The following is a 23,269-nucleotide window of genomic DNA, read 5'->3' as shown; positions in this document are numbered from 1 at the left end:
TGTGAGTGCAGTGTGTGTGTGTGAGTGCAGTGTGTGTGTGTGTGAGTGCAGTGTGTGTGTGTGTGAGTGCAGTGTGTGTGTGTGAGTGCAGTGTGTGTGTGTGTGAGTGCAGTGTGTGTGTGTGTGAGTGCAGTGTGTGTGTGTGTGAGTGCAGTGTGTGTGTGTGAGTGCAGTGTGTGTGCAGTGTGTGTGTGTGTGTGTGTGTGCAGTGTGTGTGTGTGTGTGTGAGTGCAGTGTGTGTGTGTGTGTGTGAGTGCAGTGTGTGTGTGCAGTGTGTGTGTGTGCGCAGTGTGTGTGTGTGTGTGAGTGCAGTGTGTGTGTGTGTGTGTGAGTGCGTGTGTGTGTGAGTGCAGTGTGTATGAATGCAGTGTGTATATAATGAATGCAGTGCAGTGTGTGTGTGTATGAGTGCAGTGTGTATGCATTGTGTGTATAATGAATGCAGTGCAGTGTGTGTGTGTGTGTATGTATGAGTGCAGTGTGTGTGTGTATGTATGTATGAGTGCAGTGTGTGTGTGTATGTATGTATGAGTGCAGTGTGTGTGTGTGTATGTATGAGTGCAGTGTGTGTGTGTATGTATGTATGAGTGCAGTGTGTGTGTGTGTATGTATGAGTGCAGTGTGTGTGTGTGTATGTATGAGTGCAGTGTGTGTGTGTGTATGTATGAGTGCAGTGTGTGTGTGTGTGTGTATGTATGAGTGCAGTGTGTGTGTGTGTGTATGTATGAGTGCAGTGTGTATGTATGAGTGCAGTGTGTATGTACGAGTGCAGTGTGTATGTATGAGTGCAGTGTGTATGTATGAGTGCAGTGTGTGTGTGTGGGCATTTTATTAATTAATTATTATATTTTTTTTAATGTTATTTTTTTTAGGTAACTTTTTTTTCTTTATTATTAATTGTATTTTTTTTTGTTATTTTAATATTTTTTATTATTATTATTATTTGTTTTATTATTAATATTTTTATTTTTTCGTCCCCCCTCCCTGCTTGTTAGCTGGCCAGGGAGGGCGGCTCTCACTCCCTGGTGGTCCAGTGGATGGGCTGTAGGAGGGGGCTGTCAGGAAGCTGTTGCATACCTTCACAGCAGCTCCTGTCAGCTCCCTTCTCTCTTCTCCAGTGCGTGCAGCTCCCAGGTCAGCTCCCTCTGCAACTCTCGCGGCCGCGCGGAGCGTTGCCACGGTAACCCGTGGCAACGCTCTGACCCCGCGGCTCTCGCGAGAGTTGCAGAGGGAGCTGACCTGGGAGCTGCACGCACCGGAGAAGAGAGAAGGGAGCTGACAGGAGCTGCTGTGAAGGTAAGTTACAGCTTCCTGACAGCCCCCGGTCCTTGTCTGTATTATGGCAATGTAAATTGCCATAATACAGACAACTGACTCGAGTATAAGACGAGTGGGGTTTTTTCAGCACAAAAAATGTGCTGAAAAACTCGTCTTATACTCGAGTATATACGGTATCTTGGGCAATAACACTCCTACAAAACCTGGGATTTCTAATCAACTGGGAGAAGTCGGTACTAGTCCCCTCCCAGTCCCTAGAATTCCTAGGATTCGAGATAGGGGCGGTCTTAGGGACCCTAAGCTTACCACCCACAAAGATAAAAATCATCAAGAAGGAGATCTGCAGAACATTGGCTCGTCCAATACTCACTGTCAGACAACTAGCCAGAATAATTGGACTCCTTTCCGCTTCCATACAAGCGATCTTCCCGGGACCCCTGCATTACAGGGCCCTGCAGAGACTAAAAGCCGCGCAGCTACGCTCAGGGCACTCCTACTCCGACTCTGTGCCACTCGATCACACAGCCAAGGAGGAGCTCAAGTGGTGGCTACAACACATGGAAGTGTGGCAGAGCAATCTTCGGAAACAACCCAGATTGCGTAATAGAATCAGATGCCAGCACACGGGGCTGGGGAGCGCGCTGTGGGCATACCTCCACAGGCGGAAGATGGTCCCAATCAGAGAGGACACTACATATCAACAGCCTGGAACTTATGGCAGGATCATTCGCGCTAAAGAGTCTCTTGGGCCCCGCGACGCACTGCTCCATCATCCTGAGGATGGACAACGTATCAGCAGTACAGTACATCAACCGCCTCGGCGGCACCAGGTCCAAAATCCTAGCAGATCTAGCCACAGAATTTTGGCAATTTTGCTTGGAACGCAACATAACAGTACGGGCCGAACACATCCCGGGACTTTCAAATACCGTAGCAGATTGGAACTCCAGACACCTACGGGAGACCAGCGATTGGCGCCTGAACCGAGAGACGTTCCTACGATTACAAACACTATGGGGTCCGATGTATATAGACCTGTTTGCGTCACGGTTGAATACACAACTCCCAGAGTTCTTCAGCTGGAGACCGGATCCAGACGCATTAGCTACGGACGCATTCCTACAGCCATGGCCGAACAAACGACTATACGCGTTCCCTCCGTTCGCTCTGCTGGCACGAACACTAGTACACCTTGACCGCGCATGGACATCCCTAGTCCTCATAACGCCATTCTGGACAGCACAGCCTTGGTTCCCTTCACTCATGGAGATGTCCATAGACCTTCCCAGAATGCTACCCGAGAACCCACGTCTCCTTTCAGACCCAGATGGGAACCCACAGCCTCTGATGACGCAGGGACAACTCAGGTTGTTGGCGTGGCTTCTTTCCGGGGACCCTGGGTCGTGCCAAATGTTCCGCAAACAACTCTCTAACTTCTGGCGGGAGCCTGGGCTCCTGGAACACGGAGATCCTACACTAAAGCTTGGAACATCTGGAGTGGTTGGTGCATGGAACAACACGTGGATCCCGTATTTGCCGCTGTAAACCACCTGTTACGTTTTCTTACACACCTATACGACCAAGGACTAGCATACCGAACTATCAATGTATACAGGTCAGCGATATCCGCTGGACACAAGGGTCTAGAAGGATTCCCAGCGGGTATGCACCTGTTGGTGTGCAGACTCTTACGCGGAGTTCGATTGGCAAGACCACCACAACCCCGATATAGTACAGTATGGGACGTGAATCTGGTCTTAAACCTTTTGGAACAATGGCCACAGAACTCTGATCTCACGCTGAAACAATTATCAGCGAAACTGGCCATGCTCTTATGCCTAATATCCTGCAAAAGAGTCTCAGATGTCAGGGCATTGGACGCCGACGCACGCACGTTCACTCCAACGGGAGTAACTTTCAACATTTCCAGACGTACTAAATCAGCGACATCATCAGTATCATATCCAGCATTCCCTCACAACAAAAACCTATGTCCAATAGCCTGCCTCAAGGAATATGAGACACGGACACAAGCATTTCGAAACTCTAGACATCATGAATTATTTCTGGCCATCAATTTCCCACACTAGCCAGTATCTTCAATAACGATAGCCCGATGGGTGAAGTGGATAATGACCTCCGCAAACATAGATACATCCGTATACGGAGCGCACTCCACTAGAGGAGCTATGGCATCTAAAGTATTCAACTTGGGATGCAGGCTGGAAGACCTGTTACGGACGGCAGATTGGTCTCGTGAATCCACATTTAAGGAATATTATTTTCACCCTACAGACCACGTATCATCGACAGTCATTGCACAGCTTTGAACTAGCATAATATGAGCCTCCGTGTCCTTTAATAAAAATTACTAGATTTTACTAACTACATGACGTAAAGTCATGATTTTATAAAGGACACAGAGGCGAATATTGGCCCACCCGGTAAGTATCTCAGGCCTATATCGGCGAAAGAAAGAGTGAAATTCCCACCCAATAAACCGTAGAATAAGGGTCATCGTGGTGTCTTCTTATGTCTAGATTTAATTCGATTATATAGGATAAGATTGATTACAATGACAACAGATATTATATACTAGTGAGTCTGTAGAAAATAATGCATATAGTAAGATTTAGTCACTACCATTGTGATAAACAGTTCCTAAGACCACATTTTACCACTTTTTTCTCTATCCCATTACAGCTTAATTCACAATAAGCGATGCCCTGGATGACCAGTTGTCACCGCAGTTCACACGGATAAGTTTCTACAAGTTCGGGATATGGGAAAGTTCGACACAACGGATAGAGTGTTCCGTGTGTCTTCTCAAGTTATAAAGATACAGCTTCGGCATGACCAAAGAAAGAGGGAGAGGAAAGGTCACACGAGTAGTTATAGATAGACTGTTCCTATTGGTTAAGGGTATAATGTTGTGTTAACCCTTGGAGAACCTGTTAAAAAAAAATTCTATGAATGTTTATACCTTCTCTTTGCTGCTGAGGTATAATAAAGAAAGAGTTAAGCATAATATTCGCCTCCGTGTCCTTTATAAAATCATGACTTTACGTCATGTAATTAGTAAAATCTGGTAATTGTGCAAGGGGGCAGGCTAGGGGAACAACCACCATAACAGACCGACAATTTAATGTGTTAAGTTTTTTTTTTTTTGTTAAATTAGGGGGGGGGAAGAGTGTCATAGGCTGTTACGTTACTAAGGTAGAAATGCATACCATGGTATTAAAAGACAGAGAGAGACATTTCATCTAAAAAAATTTAGATTATCCTAGAATGCCATTTAAAAAATATATATATATATATTTACTCAATACTCCATAATGATAAGTCGTGTGTGAGATGGAGGACTATATATATATATATATATATATATATATATATAGTCCTCCATCTCACACACGACTTATCATTATGGAGTATTGAGTGTTATAGCATAAGGCTGCAACGTGTAAGAAGAGGAAGGAAAAAAGAAAATTCATTTCCAAAATAGGTCAACTTTTTGAAGATTTGTTATGGGTTTGCTCTCGTGTCTTTAAAATATTTTAGAATATTCTGGAATTCCCCATTTTTCAACTATTGTGCTTGTAAATTTTGCGCTACAAAGAAAAACTATTCTGTATATACATATATCTATATAAAAACGACAAAACTAAAAACCTATTTACATAAAATAAAAATGCACACACACACAAAAAAAAAAAACACACACATTACTCCTTGGATGTACATCCATCAATGTAAACTATATAAAGATTTCTAAAGGTACCTTTGCTGTACATCCAAACTGACTGTATGTGCAGGTAATTGGGGCCATTTCACAATCCATAGCACAATGATTATGGAGCTAAAAAGAAAGACAAAAAAAATAAAATTATATATATATATACACATATATAAACACAGTAATTTACAGACATGTGGATTTGTAATCACACAGCATGTGGAATCCCATAAAAGAGACATATGTGAATGTATTAACCAGATTACCTGCAATGTAAGTATTCCTTCTTGAAAACTGACACCTAACTTCTATGCAGAATTACAGAGATCTGAAGACGCCGCTTGGTTCTAAATAGACCTTTCTATAATTATTACTACATTAAGACTAAACAGAATTACTGAAAGAAGTTGAAAGCAGTCTGAACCCTCCCCCCCCCCCCCCCCCCAAAAAAAAAAGAAAACCAAAAAAAACGTCAAAGGGAAAATCCATTGGTTAAATCCTGTGATTGGTTTAGACACAGATAAAGCTTTTGAAAAGAGGAATAAAGAATTCAAGTAAAGCCACTTTCCTTTGTCATTACAAAATACAAACTTACTCAGCACAAAGACTAAAGCTTAGTATACCCGGCTAACTTCTTTTTATTTCTTTACTGTATCTACACTGCAGTGACACTCACCTACAGTCAGCTATGTTCGAACAGGACGTTGGATATAACGTTATTTGCTAAAAACAACCAATGGAATCCAATTTTGTGTGTCTAGGAAAGTAACAAAAATTGCATTCATATTCAGAATGCACAAAAAATGGATTCCATTTTATTTCTGGATATAATTTATGCTATACCATATTTCTTTCACTTATTTGGAAGAGCTGAGATAAGGATATTTTCTGCCAACTGTGCCTACATGTTTTAGTGATTGAAGAGGCAAAAAGAACACTATAGCGTTTAGAACAGGCTTCCAGCTGAAGTGGTAGAGGTTAACACAGTGAGGGAGTTTCAGCATGCGTGGGATAGGCATAAGGCTGTCCTAACTATAAGATAAGGCCAGGGACTAATGAAAGTATTTAGAAAACTGGGCAGACTAGATGGGCCGAATGGTTCTCATCTGCCATCACACTCTATATTTCTATGTAATACCATATAGGATACATTATATTCCCTGGTTTCATGTGCTTGCTGAACGTATGGTGACATTAACTGCTAGGGTATAATATTATATAGATCTTCATATTGCTATCTGATAGAGTATATAGTAACAGGTTTTTAAATGAGTAACATGCTCTAAAGCCAATGCTAGCTGAATCTATGCTATTGGGGGGAGAAAAAGTCTTTCAATTTCAGGACAACCGTTCGTTATTGTTAAAAGTGCAGCTTTTAAATGTAGCCCAAAATTGCAGAGTTGTGAATTAGCTGCATTTAGAATTTTTCCAATGTGGCTAGCAGGGCCTATGACATTCAGTCCAAATGGTTCTTATCTGCTGTCACATTCTATGTATTCCTAACGCTATAGTGTTCTCTTCTCTCTTTAGATTCAGCCCATACATTTAGTTGCATTGATATTTACCGTATATACTCGAGTATAAGCCGACCCGAATATAAGCCGAGGCCCCTAATTTTATCCCAAAAAACTGGGAAAACTTATTGACTCGAGTATAAGACTAGGGTGGGAAATGCAGCAGCTACTGGTAAATTTCTAAATAAAATTAGATCCTAAAAAAAATATATTAATTGAATATTTATTTACAGTGTGTGTATGTGTGTGTATGAGTGCAGCGTGTGTGTATGAGTGCAGCGTGTGTGTATGAGTGCAGTGTGTGTGTGTATGAGTGCAGTGTGTGTGTGCATGAATGCAGTGTGTGAATGCAGTGTGTGCAGGGCCGGTGCAAGGATATTTGCCGCCGTAGGCAAAACATTTTTTGCCGCCCCCTCCCCCCCCCATATGTCCTGACTTCCCCTCCTCCTCCCTCAGTGGTCCTTACCTCCCCACCCCCGTGTTCCTTCACTCCCCCCCCAGTGGTCCTGACTCACCCCTCCCCTAGTGGTCCTTACCCTCCCCTCCCCTAGTGGTCCTTACTTCACCCTCCCCTCCCCTAGTGGTCCTTACTTCCCCCTCCCCTCCCATAGTGGTCCTTATCCCACCCCCTCCCTGTCATAGTGGTCCTTATCCCCCTTCTCCCTCCCATAGTGTTCCTTATCCCCCCCCATCCCTCCCATAGTGGTCCATATACCCCCCCTCCCTCCCATAATGGTCCTTATACCCCCCCTCCCTCCCATAGTGGTCCTTATCCCACCCCCTCCCATAGTGGTCCTTATACCCCCCCTCCCTCCCATAGTGGTCCTTATACCCCCCTCCCTCCCATAGTGGTCCTTATCCCCCCCCTCCCTCCCATAGTGGTCCTTATCCCCCCCCTCCCTCCCATAGTGGTCCTTATCCCCCCCCTCCCTCCCATAGTGGTCCTTATCCCCCCCTCCCTCCCATAGTGGTCCTTACCCCCCCCCTCCCTCCCATAGTGGTCCTTACCCCCCCCCCTCCCTCCCATAGTGGTCCTTACCCCCCCCCTCCCTCCCATAGTGGTCCTTACCCCCCCCCTCCCTCCCATAGTGGTCCTTACCCCCCCCCTCCCATAGTGGTCCTTACCCCCCCCCTCCCATAGTGGTCCTTATACCCCCCCCCCCCCCTCCCATAGTGGTCCTTACCCCCCCCCCTCCCATAGTGGTCCTTATACCCCTTTTTTTTATTATTATTATTTTTTTTTTATTATTTTATTTATATATTTTTTTTTCGTCCCCCCTCCCTGCTTGATATATGGCAGGGAGGGGGGCTCTCCTTCCCTGGTGGTCCAGCATTGGTAGTTCAGTGGGGGGGGAGAGGGGGGCTGGCAGAGCTGTACTTACCTTTCCTGCAGCTCCTGTCAGCTCTCTCCTCCTCCGCGCGGTCTGTGCAGCTCCCTCTGTCAGCTCACAGTGTAAGTCTCGCGAGAGCCGCGGCTCTCGCGAGACTTACACTGGGAGCTGACCGAGGTGCTGAACGGACGGCGCGGAGGAGGAGAGAGCTGACAGGAGCTGCAGGAAAGGTAAGTACAGCTCTGCCAGCCCCCCTCTCCCCCCAGTCTGTATTATGGCAATGCAAATTGCCATAATACAGACACTGACTCGAGTATAAGCCGAGTTGGGGTTTTTCAGCCCAAAAAATGGGCTGAAAAACTCGGCTTATACTCGAGTATATACGGTAAATTGTTAAACCTCAGCCCAGAACAAACTTTGAGAAAAGAGAGAGGTCTAAACCTCTTACCTGATCTCGGATGAGATTCTCCTGGCAATATTCACAGGTCACATAAGCGAGAGGGCAGTTCTGATCATGCTGCTGCAATTATACAAATTGTACAGAGTGAACTACAAAATACCTTTTACATGAATTCTTAAAGATCTATGTCAATGTTACAAAATAATGGTAGATATTATGTCTTCCAGCCATTGGACTCTGGGATTTGTCACTTTGCTGAGGAAGAAGTGACAACTTATCTAAACAAAACCACCCAACAAGTGAAAACTTTTAAAGGGACACTATAGTTACCAGTACTGCCAGCTTAATGTAGTGGTTCTAGTGTCTATAGCATGTCCCTGCAGTTAACACTGCCTTTTCAGACTCGAGGTTAGACTAGAGGTTCTTCCTGTGTCAGTGCTACACAGTGTGCAGTACTAGCGTTCAGCGTCTCCATGCTCTGCAAGGGACGCTGAACATTTTCCCTAGACTGATTCAATGCTCCTCTATGAAGAGATGCCGTTTGGCGCAGTGTGGCATATTGCTGCGCATGAGACCGGCGCTGGAGAAAAGGTAAGTAAGTTTTTAGTGCAAAGAGAGGGGGCCGGTCACCTAAACAGCCACTTCAGGACTATAGAGTCAGGAATACATGTTTGTATTCCCGATACTATATTGTTCCTTTAATGGTTCCAACCGAATGGCGTAAGTAGGCCTCTCTTGAGACAATGCCTTGTAGGACACAACGTTGGAAGAAACAGTCACAGGAATTAGGATGGATGGTCTACCAGAATTAAAACTTTCTTCCAGAGAGCTGCATATTGCTTACAGTTTAGAAATTTGCCTCCTAAACGGAGCATCACCCACATTTTGAGCCTTAGAATCAGAACGTCTTGCCGTCATAAGCTTCATAATGAATACCTACTGCTGCACAGCTCGGCCACCAGCTAAGTAATAAAAAATCTGAACTTCTCACATATGTATGCTATGGATCTACATCTCTGCAATGATAGGTCCTATTATAGGAGCTGAGAAAGACTTCTAGGATGCTTGCTTACGGATATCACCATTCTGGGCCACATGAAGACTTTAAAAAAGGTTTTCTTACATGTTTATCATCCTCTTCCTCATGTCATCAGAGCTTACCATCATGTCCTCATATGGCACTTGCTGGGCACAATTTGTGCAGGACACTTGCCGCCTAGGGCAATCCATTTTCATGTGCGCATCCAGGTTGAACTTTTGGAAGGGTTTCTGGCACTGCCTGCAGTCCACTGTGGCAAACTCACATTTCATTTTATGATGCTGCAAAAACAAACATGTATAAACAAATTATAGACTATATATATATATATATATATATATATATATATATATATATATAAAAATAGAGCCACTAGAATTAAAGGGATACAATAGGCATCAAAAAGAACCAGTTTTAGTCTTTAGATCGTGACTTTATAGCTTTACTGCTTAACTCAATCATGCAAACTAGCTTGGCATAATTAATCAGAACCGAACACTTTAGATTATGTCTTCCAATTACCCCTCAAGACCCAACATCGGTCCAGGTTTTGTCAGTATCTCCACTGGAATAGAAAAGAAAAAAAAAAACATAGATCCCGGACTGTTGCTGGGCCATGACGACTGATCTGGGAACCACTGCTTTAGATATACTGGTTACTCCTCTTACCTCTAGGTGTCGCAGTTCCATCTTTGCAGTGCAGCCATCACTTGGACATTTCACCGTTAGGGACAGGATTTCACGCTTTGCAAAGTTATCTGGGAAAAGTTGGGTTTCTAGTAGAATCTCATTGTCGACTGGGCACTTGTGGCCTGCATCACTAAAGAGAAGAAAGTAGTGAAGAGGAGGAATGTTACAATTAAAAAAATATATATTTAAAGGAAGCTTTGTAAATCCACATACAGAACACTCAAAATTTCCATTAGCCTGAAAACTCTGCCCCGGCGAGCACAAATATATGCAAACATACACGTTAGTTACTATAAAGAAATTCTTAGTTTCAAAACTATAAAACAAACAACTCAAATAAAACTGGAAAAAGTGCTTAAATTGACATTGCAGGAATGATTTTATGATCATGCATGTGATAGAAAAAAAAAGCACATGCCTTTGAATTTCCCCTTTTCTGGTATTTTTCCTAGAAAACTACTCAGCCTCACATCATCATAATGAACTGGCTTGACTATCACAGCCAGTCCCCAATCTGTCATCCTGTCAAAATGGAGAATTAGAAAAAAAATATACACACGATAAGAAAAACACAGTTATAGTGGGCTACTATATGTCCCGGCTTGGATATCACAAACAAAAACGATTTTATATAAAAAAAAAAAAAAAACAACAAAAAAAAAACATGGTATATGGGAATCATGGGTGTGAGCGTTTATTTATTAAATTAATTAAACAAACACTGGATGAAGCTGCATTGTGTGTGTTGTAAGTGTCTGTAACTATATTGGGAGTGAATTAACATAAGAAAATAGAGTAGAAATAATACACAAACAAAAAAAAATGTGAGTTACCTGTCCTTTCATAATAATAATTAAAAAAAAAAAGGATCTGAGCACAAAGGGCATGTAAGTGGAAATGTACTATAATATATACTAAAAATAGAACAGCTTAGACGGGTTAAAGGTGCTGGCTGCAAAAGGCCAAAAATAAAGTGGTTAACGACACAAACCACGTTATATTGAACCAATAAAAATATCGTCACAGGCTGCTTTTACAGCGTATCTCTTTTATTCACAGCGGACAGTGCTAGCTGCATCCACACCTGTAGGAAGCTAGTTGAGTGGAGGTTTCTGTGCAAAACCTGTAAATGCACAATTTCCACCCCCCACAAAAAAAACAAAAAAACAGGATAACATTTTTGTCATTTGGCTTTAGATGACAGACCTATGATGCAGTTTGCTGCCAGCATAGTGGTTGTTTAGCCTAGATTTTATAAGTATCCCCCTGGGATTTTATTTAGTCCTGTCCCCCCCCGTGGAGTAAAAAGGTTTTAAACGTACCTCTTCTCCATCGCCACCATAGCTGGCTCTGCCTCCAAACAATCCTTTTTTTCCCTGTCTCAGCCAATCCAATGCTCTCCCGAAAGAAATGCCATGTTGCGCCAATAAGCATCTCCTCAAAAAGATACATTGAATGAATGCATCTCTACGGTGAACATTCAGTGTCTCCATGCAGATTGTGGAGACACTGAATGCAAGTGCTGCATTAAAATAGATTTAAATCTGCCACTAAAAGGTGTTACTAGTCAGTAATATAAACACTGTCTGACAGTGCAGTGACAGGCTATAGGCACCAGATCCAGTACATTAAGCAGTTGTGGTTCTGGTGACTATAGTGTCCCTTTAAGTTAGGATTTAAAATTTCCCCCAAGTAAATAAATGCATCAACATTAAAAGGTGCACTGACAGTTAAAGACGCAACACCAATTATTACAGATCAGAGGGGACGCAAGAAAACAGATTGTTTGTCTTGGCTGCAAATGGGTAACTGGTTAGTAATTCTGCAGGTTTATGAGGATTCTCTGCTTCCAGACAGGATGTGGCACGTGAGGTGAGCATGTTGACTAGACTGCCTATATAAAAGGGACAAATGTTCAGGTTGATGAGATTAAAACGTAAAAAAACAAAGAATGGAGAACTGATTTTTGTAATAAGGAATTTTCCATTTTGGAAATGACATTGTGCATCCATTTCCTTTTTGAGCCGTAGAGAATAATTTGGCAACCACCCTGCTTCCCATGTACTTCCTGTGCACCCCCAGCTGTACGCAATAAAAACGGAATGAAGCTAACATAGCAGGTACACAAATTGTTTCCACTGCATGAAATTATATATGGTGAAGTTGGACTCTCCCCTCCCCCCTTTTGCAATAAGATGGAAAAACACATGCCTTTCCTTTAACACAAAGGCACCAAAATTTGGGGTTATTCACTAAACTGTGAATGGCAAATTCTTGGTCACATTAGCAAAGATGGGAAAGAAGCTGAATTGGTGAAAATTTCCCATTTTACTATTTGAGAAGGTCAATTCCATATCGCAGACAATCTACGTAAGCTAATTAATCAGTAATCAATAATGGTTCGTAATAAATCTACAGGTTTCATATCATTTTTAAGTTGTAGCACTGGCCCCAGTCCCCACAAAAGATGTTATCCCCCGTAGATAGTCAAACTGTTCTAGAACGGTTTGACTTCTTACCTGTGATCCACTGGACACTGCTCCCCACCTCCCCTACCAGAAGCTGTCTGTGCTGAGCCCGGTAATGCCGGGATTAGCTCGCTGGTTGAGAGATATCAGCTGAATGCAGGGCTTAGCTCATGAGAGCTAGGGGAAGTTCCTAAACAGGATCTCAAGCTCTTTGGCTGGGGTAGTGGAGGCAAGGAGCAGAGCCTGGCAATTCCTCAGGTAATAAGTCATTCCTTACAAGGAAAGGGGGCTCCAGGGCACTCCTGACACCATAACTACTACAGCGCATGCTTTAAATGGTTACAGAGCTCGGAACGCTACTTTAACTTCATACTGTAATTTACACACATATATGGTGATGATATTCCCCTTGTGACAACATGGCTTGCTGTTCAGATGTTTCTCTCTTCCTTTTTTTGTGGAGGTTTACTTTAAACAGAATTGGTTGTGTGGAAGAATGGGTACCACGATTAACGTATCTGGAAAAGTACTTTATTTTTGCTGGGGCATAATGAGTGACATTTTCCAAATTATTCATTCTGGACATGCATTTTCACTTGTTAGCTAGAAATCTTACATTTGTGTTCACCTTGTTACAGGCTCCATGTTTTCTCTCTCTCCAGATTATGCACATTAAGATTGCATCGAACAGTTTTGCACGATTTAGCCTTGTTTTTTAAATCACAGTACTGGTCTAACACTTTTTGTGAGGTCTATCGCTTTATTATTATTAATATTATGCACTTTTGTATACTATCATATTTATTTCAGTGTGATTATTTATGGTTATATCATTTTATACATTGTCTAACTATGTGTTTACTTTATACGTTACATTCTTTTTAGAATATAACATATGGAAAATAAAGTGAATTTTGTTTTTATGGATTACGTGGATTGCACCTTTCTTTATTAATACTGGAGATAGATTGCCCAGAGGCCGACAGTAATAATATGTCATCTTAGGAGCAGGCAGAAGACAATATTGTATGGTTGCTGATAGGTGCTGTATAAACTGAAGCTTGAAAAATGAGCAGTAATTTCTACTTTTATATGCCAGAATTTGCAATTTCAATTGTCAATGTCCCTCAATTCACAGAAAATCATTTTGCATTAATGGTCAGACACAAGATCTAGTGTTGTACACAGTGTGTACTTAAAGTCGCTTTGCCACATTTGACCTCTTTATAAAGATCTGCATGAAAAGCTCTTTTTTCCCATGTTGGAAATTCTTTCAAATTCCAAAGCAAATAAAAAATATACATGAGACAAAGAAGGGAATGCGTTTTTCACCACCGTTTCCCATAAGCCTTTCGTCATGACTGCTGATAGGACAAGGCAAGCGTAAGTCTGAATAAAGCTATTGAAGACCTCACAGTTTCAAGAGCTCCTCCATTTTACACTCTTGCATATGTGCGAGATAGCAGTATTGAAAACAATTCCTGGCAGATTAAGTCTCCAGGAGCCAAAGAAATATGGCTGCAAGAAGCCGGTGGCTCTAAGGACAGCTTAAGGGAAGTATATTTGTGCAACTGCTCCCCACTTGGCCACCACCACAAAAGTGAACATGTCACCTTCTTAGGTCTTCGCAAGAAAAATAAAAAATAGAAAGATCTCCCGTCTCCCCCCCCCAAAAAGTGTTATTTTGTTGGATCTTGGTAGGAAAATATATATAAAATAAAAATGGAAAAATCCCAAAAAGTGTAGCTTTTATTGAGTATAACCAAATCTCCATATTTTGTACAAGCCAGGAGTTTTCAGAAGCGTTAGAAGATGTAAAAACTGCCTATGAGGAGTCCTTTTTGTAGATACACAGTATCGGTCATCTAAGCAAAGAATCTTCCTCAACAATTCACACAGCCAGGACGAAACCTGATTTTGCAACTAAATGTCCAGTGAGTGCTACTGATTCAAACTAAACACACGTGGCTGAAATTTCTCACTTGCCCACCATCTATTGGGGAGTAGAAATTCAACCCTGTCAAGTGCCATTAACCCCATAAGGACCAAACTTCTGGAATATAAGGGAATCATGACATGCCACACATGTCATGTGTCCTTAAGGGGTTAAACTACAATTTGAAGTCTGAAGGTAGCTGTGTAAGGCATCCTGCATTTACCTCACTGACAGTATGCAGAGCGAATGCTTGACGGTGAGGTAGTGTAGAGGTTAATGGGATAACTGTAGCTATTTCAGCTTCCGCAGGTAAAATGTAGTAGCTGCTGCTCAGGAACGTAACTCCTACAACTCTCAGGCAGACAGACACATGTATGTTTCAGTCCTGCCGGAAATAAGGGTCCTCAAACTACACAGAGGTCATCTGTGCATTATTCCGTACGTAAATGAATTGCATGTATGACATTGCATCTGCCCACTGAAATATTAAATATACACACACACCCCCCGATATATTCTACTTATAGATAAGTACTTTACAATGAGAAGCAAAAATAAAAAAAATTACATGCCATGTGGGACATAAAGGAAAACAAGTTGATGACAGGTCCGCTTTAACAAGCTTAAATTGTAAAAGGTATGGGATGTTGCTCAAAACGTAATGACAAATGCATTCAATACAGAGCGAACATGACTCACCTTAAAGACTTCATAATACAAGCTTTACAGAATCGGTGACCGCAAGGAGTCTGCACAGCCTCCCGAAGAGCCATCAGGCAGATGGGACACTCGTATTTGTTTTCGAGAGGAGGATCAAAGTCCACATCATATCCTTGCACCTCTTCCATCACAAGACTCAATGGGTTCCCAACCGGTGTACCGCCCGGTGTGCTGACAATGTCCTCCTTCGAGTTGATACAACAAGCATTCGCCATGGCTCCACAGCAGGCGTCGTCTGAATCCCCTGTGTCTAAGCTGGTCCTGGTATTCAGGAGACTCATAGTAACGGGACTCTGGGCTGGCTCAGCACCATTAACAGCTGGTAAATGGGAGCTCAATCTTCTCTACTTTTCATACCTGTCATACAGAATACAACAGAATGTGAGCTAAACATCAAAACAGCACAATGGTCTCACAATTTACCCAATCAAAGCAGACAATTGTATTCTCTTTAATTAATTACTAACCAAACGAAACGCTTACAGTACCACTATACTCCTAATTTTAGCATGCCTGTTAATGCTTTAATAGGCATGCAAACTTAGTACATCACACGCGCACATAGTTCATATTCAGAAAAAAAAAATGTATTAATATAAATTTAGCTACTTTACATGGGTCTTAGAGATCAAGACTGTCAAGGTTATTTACTGAAGTGAGATTTCGGAGAATACAAAGTGAGTTTAAAATTTAAGGCCAAGATAGCAGAACAGGAAAATGATGTCAACTATACTTCCATTCGGGCCTTAAATTTAAGATTTACTAGCAATTCTAGCAAATTCTCAGCAATTACCACTTAGCTTCTATAATCCATCCAATTAACTATATTGGTAGAGGGCCTTTTTCTCACGGTTATGCTAAATTTAAACATGGTTCCATTTTAGTCAATACCTGAGATCATAACACGATAGCCCCCTTTAATTAGGAAAATTAATGTATTAAGTAAAGAACGTGTCAATCATTGTGAAGTGATAATATGCTAATCCCAGCCTGGATTACTGGAAATAAATGCAATGAGCAAATTGCATTATTAAGATTTAAATTGTAAACAAATAGAAAACGTTCCACATTAACGTTCTAAAAAGTGTACCTTGTTTACACTTTGCTTTTAAGAACGCGAGCCTTTGTTTAACTAAAAGTACAAATGTATCCCCCTTAATTTGGTAATTACATTATTGAAAACATGCACACACACACACACAAAAAAAAAAAAAACACAACACTTAAAAATAAACTTTACAATAACTTTTTTTTTAGCTCATCCATAAATTCTACTTCTATGCGGAGAGTGAAAATCTAAAGACTGAATATTTTCTCACATTTCAGATATCTAACAGACCCATCAAACGATGTGACCCATCATAAATAAATATACGTAGTATATATTGAAAAACCACATTCGCGGCACAGCAGAACAAGGCAGGATTACAGACACATGGACCTACAGCATAAAATTTGAGATCTACTCTTCCTGAATATTTATTTACAATCACTCCATCCTACACGCATACTGTACTCACAGTTACTTGTATCTTCCAGTATGTGTCAGTCTACCTGCCAGGATTGTACCATATGCAGCATGCTATCTGCTATTTACATTTGTATTCCTCCTTCAGCCCAGCCCACAGAGAATTTCCCAGATGGAATTTCCCATTGGAAGACACATGCAATGCACCCTCCAGGTCTACTACAGTTGTACACGTTCTACAAAGTATATGATGTCATGCTGTAGTAAGTGAGCCTGTTTAGTTTTAGATAGAATAGGGGAAAACCAGACCTCTTTAAGAAATTAAAATACCGGTGCAATCTGCCCTTTGCACAGCCTGTAATTAACGCTCAAGCAGTAGACTTTTTTATTTTATTTTCAGACCCAACAAGTAATGTCAAGTTATTTTTTTGTTGTTGGTTTCCTTAAGTTTTAATATATACATTAAATCCACTTTACATGACAGACAGAAAAAAAAAAAAAAAAGAATCTTACGAGCTGAAATTGGCAGTCATGTGGCTAGTAATGCCATAAAAGGTTAAAAGATTGTAAAAGTTCTATATTTGAAGCATATATTAACAAAGAGTTGAAAATTAAATGATGTGAAAAGCAACCTATCACTTGGCAGCTTCTTTTTCCTTTTATTTAGATAAATTCTGAATTAAAAATGTACGTTGTGTTTTTTTTAAAGTTTTATTACAAGTTGTGGGGGAAAAAAAAAATTCTACTTTGGATTACGACCAGCAGATTACAAAGTGTAATTGGATTTTCACTGTATACGTTTATTCCAGTTTCAGTACAATGCAACTCATATTGGCCCTATTCCATAGGGATAAAGGTGACCTCTCAAGCACAAGAGAGGCACAATATAAATACATACATGTTATGTATTATCCCAATGCCGGGACACTTTATTTGTGAGTTCAGCCCTGCTGCAGACAAACACCTCATATATTATACCCAGTCGAAACCCACACTATGGGGGAGGACAGAGGATTAGACACTGAACTCATATTTCTTGTACATTAAACCCGAATGTAAATATTACCCTGTCACGACTATAGCAGAATTGGATGATTTTTCCAGTTTTTCCTTTCAGATTTAATCTGGGAAAATTCAGTTTCATGAAAAGCCCGTGCCCAGGTCTAAGCAGGGTTCCAAACTTTCGAATGAAAAAAGTTGTCATGACAAGTAGAGTACTTTAATCACTTGGAAAAGTAAATTACTTGTAAACATTACATACAAAAATTACTTCTGAGCAGGAGATGTTGGGCCATCGATTAATACGGCCCTCATAGGACAGCTAACAGTCTCTGCCGGTCATGGATTTCAGATCACAGTCTGCAAACACGCACACCACAATCTGCAGATAGATGCCGATACGGACAGCTCGGACTGGAGCCGTCAGTCACAGCAATTTACCAAACTGCTCCCAGACAATGAACGCATGTTGGGAAGTGCTGACAGGCACATACAATAGTAATGCTGTGCGTATCTGCCCCCAGCATCCACAGCTATCCTGAGTGAGCAGGAAGGGTTAATGTGTAGTGAACTGCCTGCTCCCCTCATCTCCCCCACTCATAAAAATGCATTTAGATCCCTTGGTCACACTATAAACCTGCGATTAAAGGGTTTATTTGTTTTATTAAGAATGAGAGGGCAACCAACTTTAAAATAAATACCAACCCCCTTTTGCCCTGTATCAGAGTAATGACTGGGTCCCAAGTATCTATCACTCACAGTGATAATAGACAATGGAGAGGTTTGGGGTTGAAGGCCGCCCTATCTGGGGGTGGAAGGCCGCCCTATCTGGGGGTGGAAGGCCGCCCTATCTGGGGGTGGAAGGCCGCCCTATCTGGGGGTGGAAGGCCGCCCTGTCATGAAGGGGGAATTGCAGCAGCAGCATCTCATAATTTCTAATTGTGAGAAACTTTTAAGTCCTTCGCTATTCTCTACTATGTTCACATTTGCAATAAAAAATGATTTTAAATGACATTTCTTTATTCCTGTTTATTCTGAAACGGTCAGTATGTCCTTGACTGCACAGCTGCCAGTCTGCACTGTGAGAAACAGCCATTCAACAGCTAACAAGGATGAAAACATACATAAAAGACATACTAAGCTTATTCAAGTAAACATCATCAGGAACTCACCAGGGAATGCAAAATCGACAACAAAACAGCTGAACTGGAGAATAGACCCCCCAAATCCATTGTATTTCCAGATTGGCTGTTTTTGCCTAATAGTAATGATTCTCCAGCTGAATCCCAAATATTCACATAAACTTAGTTATTAAATAAACTGGGCATTGTTGGGAAATAACCAGTTATAAAACAAAAACAAAAACAATAACTGAAACTTAAAGAAACAGCATAGATGATAAATAGTTGGGTTGGATAAATCTTTCAATTTGGATATTTTGTCCTGAAATTTGCATAAGCCCCAGTTAATTTCCATTTCAGTGAATGAACCTGCTAAATTAGGGTTACATAATAACAGGACCAAGTAACAGACAAACATTACAATTACCACTGTCAGACCGCGCTCTCAGATTTGCGTCTGATCCGACTCGTTACCCTGTAGACTTGTATTAGTATTAAAGATATGATCCACACAAAGACAGCATGATTAACCTTCAAACAATGACTGCTATTTATCAGAAAAATACATTATCTATCCTTCTATTCACAATAAGAAAACGGTAAAAGAAAATAGGATACTTACAAGAGCATGGGACGCTAATATTTGCTGCACGGTTTTAATGTGCTAATGCATACCTGAACAAAGAGATGTTTGATAAAGAGCAATGTCATTAAATCGGAATTTCCGAACACACTTCCAATTGGAACAGAAGAATCCCCAACATTCCCTTCCCATGACGTAGATACTTTCCTTTGGCTAACACATCTTTCATCACCAAGCTGCAACTGACCCTCTCCTTCCTGAGTATTTTAATGATGAGGTAAAAAAATGTTTTACAAAATTTACTGACAAAGTTAGATTTAACATTCTAAGTAAATCAGATGTATCTGATTTAATGGAATCTTTGTACATTTAATATTATCCAGATTAATTGCTTAATCATCACATGCAAACATAGTCTGCAGCCCTGTGCAAACAAACAATCATGATTCATTTACACAGGTTAAAGCATGCAGGCAGGTGCACACATATTTCTAACTAAGGGCTAAGCCCATACAGTAAATGATGACTTGATAAACCTGTGATTCAAATATGATTGCATATCTTTACCAGCTCGAACAGCGCCTGCATTTTAATAGGAACAGATCGTGGGAAATAGAAATCTAATGACCACCACAGCACGACCAGTGTCGCCATCAAATGACATGAAAAGACATTTCATGCAAACAAATGTTATCGAGGGGAAATGCTGTCAGGCTGAAGTTAAATTCAGTTTTGAAGTTCTTGCGTTGGCTATAAATCCTGATGCTTTTCAGCAATCTTTAGCAAGCCCTGTCTGGAGGAGAATCTCCCCCTCCCCCCCTCTTTTTATTTCAATAGTCGTGTTCAACAAATGTCCAGCAGTGGTTTAAGAGATCAGGCTCAGTTATTATTATTATTATTATTATTGCCATTTATATAGCGCCAACAGATTCCGTAGCGCTTTACAATATTTTGAGAGGGGGGATGTAACAATAAATAGGAGTTAAGTTAAGTGGAAGCATTCATCATGACGTGTTTAGTGTTGGACCATTGATTCTTATAAAAGGGGCACTATCGTCGCCAAAAAAACAACAGCTTAATGTAGTTATTCTGTCGTCTATTGCCTGTAGGCTTTTTCATGTAAACACTTTCAAGCATTGGATTGGCTGAGATTGTCAATTAGGATGATCTCAGCCAAGTAGGTATATTGGGACAGGGCCAGCAGCGCTGGAATAATGGTGAGTTTCTATCCTATTTAAAGGGCGGTCGGCCTCCTAAGTGTTTTTAACACTATAGGGTCAGGAATACATGTTTGTATTCATGACCCTTTAGTGTGTTCCTTTAATATTAACAATTAATATGTGAAGAAGAGAGTACTTTTAGGCAAGGCCAGTTGTTGGTTAGGACTTGAAATTGTGCAACACTGAAGGTGTCTATGACATTGGCTGCTTTTCTGTTGTACAATTTCGAGAAGATCCCGATTTTGTGTTTCAAAAATCTTGAAAGGGAAGATCTATTTGTTAATTCTATATAAATAAAAAATACACCAACTGTGTACACAGTGCACTTACTTTAAAGGGACACTACAGGCACCCAGACCACTTCAGCTCATTAAGCCCCTTAACCCTGCAAGTGTAATTATTGCAGTTTTTGAAAGACTGAAATAAATTACATTGCAGGTTTAAATCCACCACCAGTGCCTGTCTACCAGACTTCCGGGTGGTTAGGTGATTTTTGGTTGTCTGCCGTCCTAATGCTCTGCATGAGGACATCCAGCGTAATCGAAAACCCTGTAGGAAAGCATTATACAATGATTTCCTTTAGGGCAGGGCTGCCCAACAGGTAGTAGAACTATGACAACTATATGACAATTGTCAAGAGTTCTCCTGGAGCTCAAGCTATGTACGACCGTTCACAATGCTGGTCAGGCCCCGCCCCCGAAGACGGGACCTCTTGATGTCAGCATGACACACTGAGCAGCAAAGGCCTTTTATCTCTGCAAGGGGTCCTAAACCTGCTCGGGTTGGTGGACACTTGAGTCCCAGTATCTCTGTTTATGGGCGTTAAGGACGTCGACCACTGTCGAGCTTTAGCAAAAAAGCAACAAATAGCGCATCAAACCTCTCCAGAGTAGAAGATAGTAAGCCACCAGTTTTGAAGAAGCACAAGGCATCCACCACCTTGGTGAGTGTGTAACACCAGATGCTCAAAAGTTTATCAGGGATCTCCGCAACACCACCAGTTAGTACTCAGATATCCCTCACTGCCGAGAGGTAGCAGGTATTACGGCAATCAAGGAAATCCAGGTAGAGGAATTTGCTGTCTCCTGTACACCCGAACCACCATTCAGGCCGCAGGTAGACCTCAAAAGTGCTGCAAGGAGCTGCACCAATAGGTTTGGAAATGGTTCCAATAGTTATTCTCATGAGTCCACAAGGAGACGATTTAATGCTCGTAAAAGCACTAATCAAGGCAGCTTATATGCATAAAGTCAGTTATTCTCTCTGAGGTCTGTCAAACTGCGACCAATCAACAGCACAGACACGTTTGCAAGTTTAATTATAAAAAATGAATTCCCATATTAGGTTCTCACCTTTCCATCAACACAGACCTACACATTTTCGGACTGATCAGCTGTGAATGTAACACAGTCATCCAAGATGCAAAGTGTTTTTTGTTTTTTTTGACATTCTTTATTTTAGAATAGTATAGTAACAGTACAGATCAAACAGTTGCGATTAACACGGTGTAACAATTTTTACAATTTCAGTAAACCTTTATGCCTTTAGTAAACTTGGGGTTTCATCTCTCGTTTCCCCTCCCACCCCGCCGTGTCCCCCCCCCCCTCTGTCTTGATCCGTCCTCTTTACTCCGTTTCTTAGGCCTAGCGTTCGTATTGGTCCTTTATGTTGGGTCTACCTGTGTTGGGGGGTGTTAGTCAGTGTTCTACCCCAGGTCGGTTTGGCTCTTATAATGGGCCTGTCGGAGGCTTTGTGGTGTGCCTTTTGTGTTTGTAAGTGGTAGTTGTTCTACGGTTTGCGTGGCAAGATGCAAAGTTAAAGAATATTGACCCATGCAATTTACTACAATTCAGTGGTAAACAGACCCCAATAGCAGACGGAGTTCTCCATGCCATCCCTGCGCTATGCTCAGTCTGTCCTCCCTGACAACCCTCCTCCTCTGGCAGCCCAGCACAGAAGGGGTACTGCACACAAAAGCAGTATTTTATGTTACAGTACCAATTCAAATATTCTGATTGTTCTAAATCTTGCCTAATTGGCTATCTCCAACAGATCACTCCAAAACTTTCTTAAGACACTAATTTAGTATTAAGAAGTCCCAAAAGGGATACATAGTGCGCATTCACAAAGCAGTGTAGGTAGGTGATGGGCAGTGGTGTAAGTATCTCTTGTTAGGATGTTCTTTACACAATGTCAATCGGAATAAATGTCTATTTAGATTATTAAAAAGTGATGGATCTGTCACAACCATTTTGCTGTTTTATCTTCTCTGGTACAGTCATTGCCCCTGCATCAGACACACACTCCCTTGTCACAGGCAGACCCCGCCACTCCACCACAAACACACACTGTCCCTGCAGCCTTGATTATCATTGGCTTATTATTGTCCCCAAGGTTACTAGATTGTCCCCTGGGCACTGCCCCCTGGGTTATTACGGTTGTCCCCCTGGGTGCCTTCATGGGTTACTAGTATTGTCCCCCTGGTTTACTAGTATTGTCCCTTTGGCACTGCCCCCATGGGTTATTAAGGTTGTCCCCCTGGGTTATTCATATTGTCTCCCTGGCACTGCCCCCTGTGTTACTAGTATTGTCCCCTTGGGTGCCCCATGGGTTATTAATCTTGTCCCCCTGGGTTACTAGTATTGTCCTCTTGGCACTGCCCCCTGGGTTACTAGTATTGTCCACAAGGTGCCCCTATGGTTTATTAGTATTGTCCACCTGGGTTATTGCTATGTCCCCCTGGCACTCCCCCAGGGTTACTTGTAT

General features: G+C 41.6%; 2 protein-coding genes across 2 annotated transcripts in view; one reads left to right on the top strand and one right to left on the bottom strand.

Annotated features, from left to right (window-relative positions):
- IFTAP (intraflagellar transport associated protein) overlaps positions 1 to 23,269 on the top strand; it is a 526,063-nt gene that overhangs the window by 363,450 nt on the left and 139,344 nt on the right. The gene's annotated exons all lie outside the window — the stretch shown is intronic.
- The window catches only part of TRAF6 (TNF receptor associated factor 6), a 35,072-nt gene that overhangs the window by 7,315 nt on the left and 4,488 nt on the right, over positions 1 to 23,269 (bottom strand). The window contains exons 2-6 of the mRNA XM_063438306.1: positions 15,092 to 15,469; positions 9,968 to 10,118; positions 9,421 to 9,579; positions 8,308 to 8,379; positions 5,060 to 5,137 (exon numbers count right to left, since the gene is read on the bottom strand). Of these exons, the coding sequence (XP_063294376.1) occupies positions 5,060 to 5,137; positions 8,308 to 8,379; positions 9,421 to 9,579; positions 9,968 to 10,118; positions 15,092 to 15,393 (762 nt within the window). The 5' untranslated portion in view covers positions 15,394 to 15,469. The remainder of the gene's footprint in view (positions 1 to 5,059; positions 5,138 to 8,307; positions 8,380 to 9,420; positions 9,580 to 9,967; positions 10,119 to 15,091; positions 15,470 to 23,269) is intronic.

This window comes from Pelobates fuscus, chromosome 12 (genome assembly GCF_036172605.1).
Source record: "Pelobates fuscus isolate aPelFus1 chromosome 12, aPelFus1.pri, whole genome shotgun sequence".
NCBI classification, from domain to species: Eukaryota; Metazoa; Chordata; class Amphibia; order Anura; family Pelobatidae; genus Pelobates; species Pelobates fuscus.
This window is presented reverse-complemented; position numbering and strand designations above follow the sequence as displayed.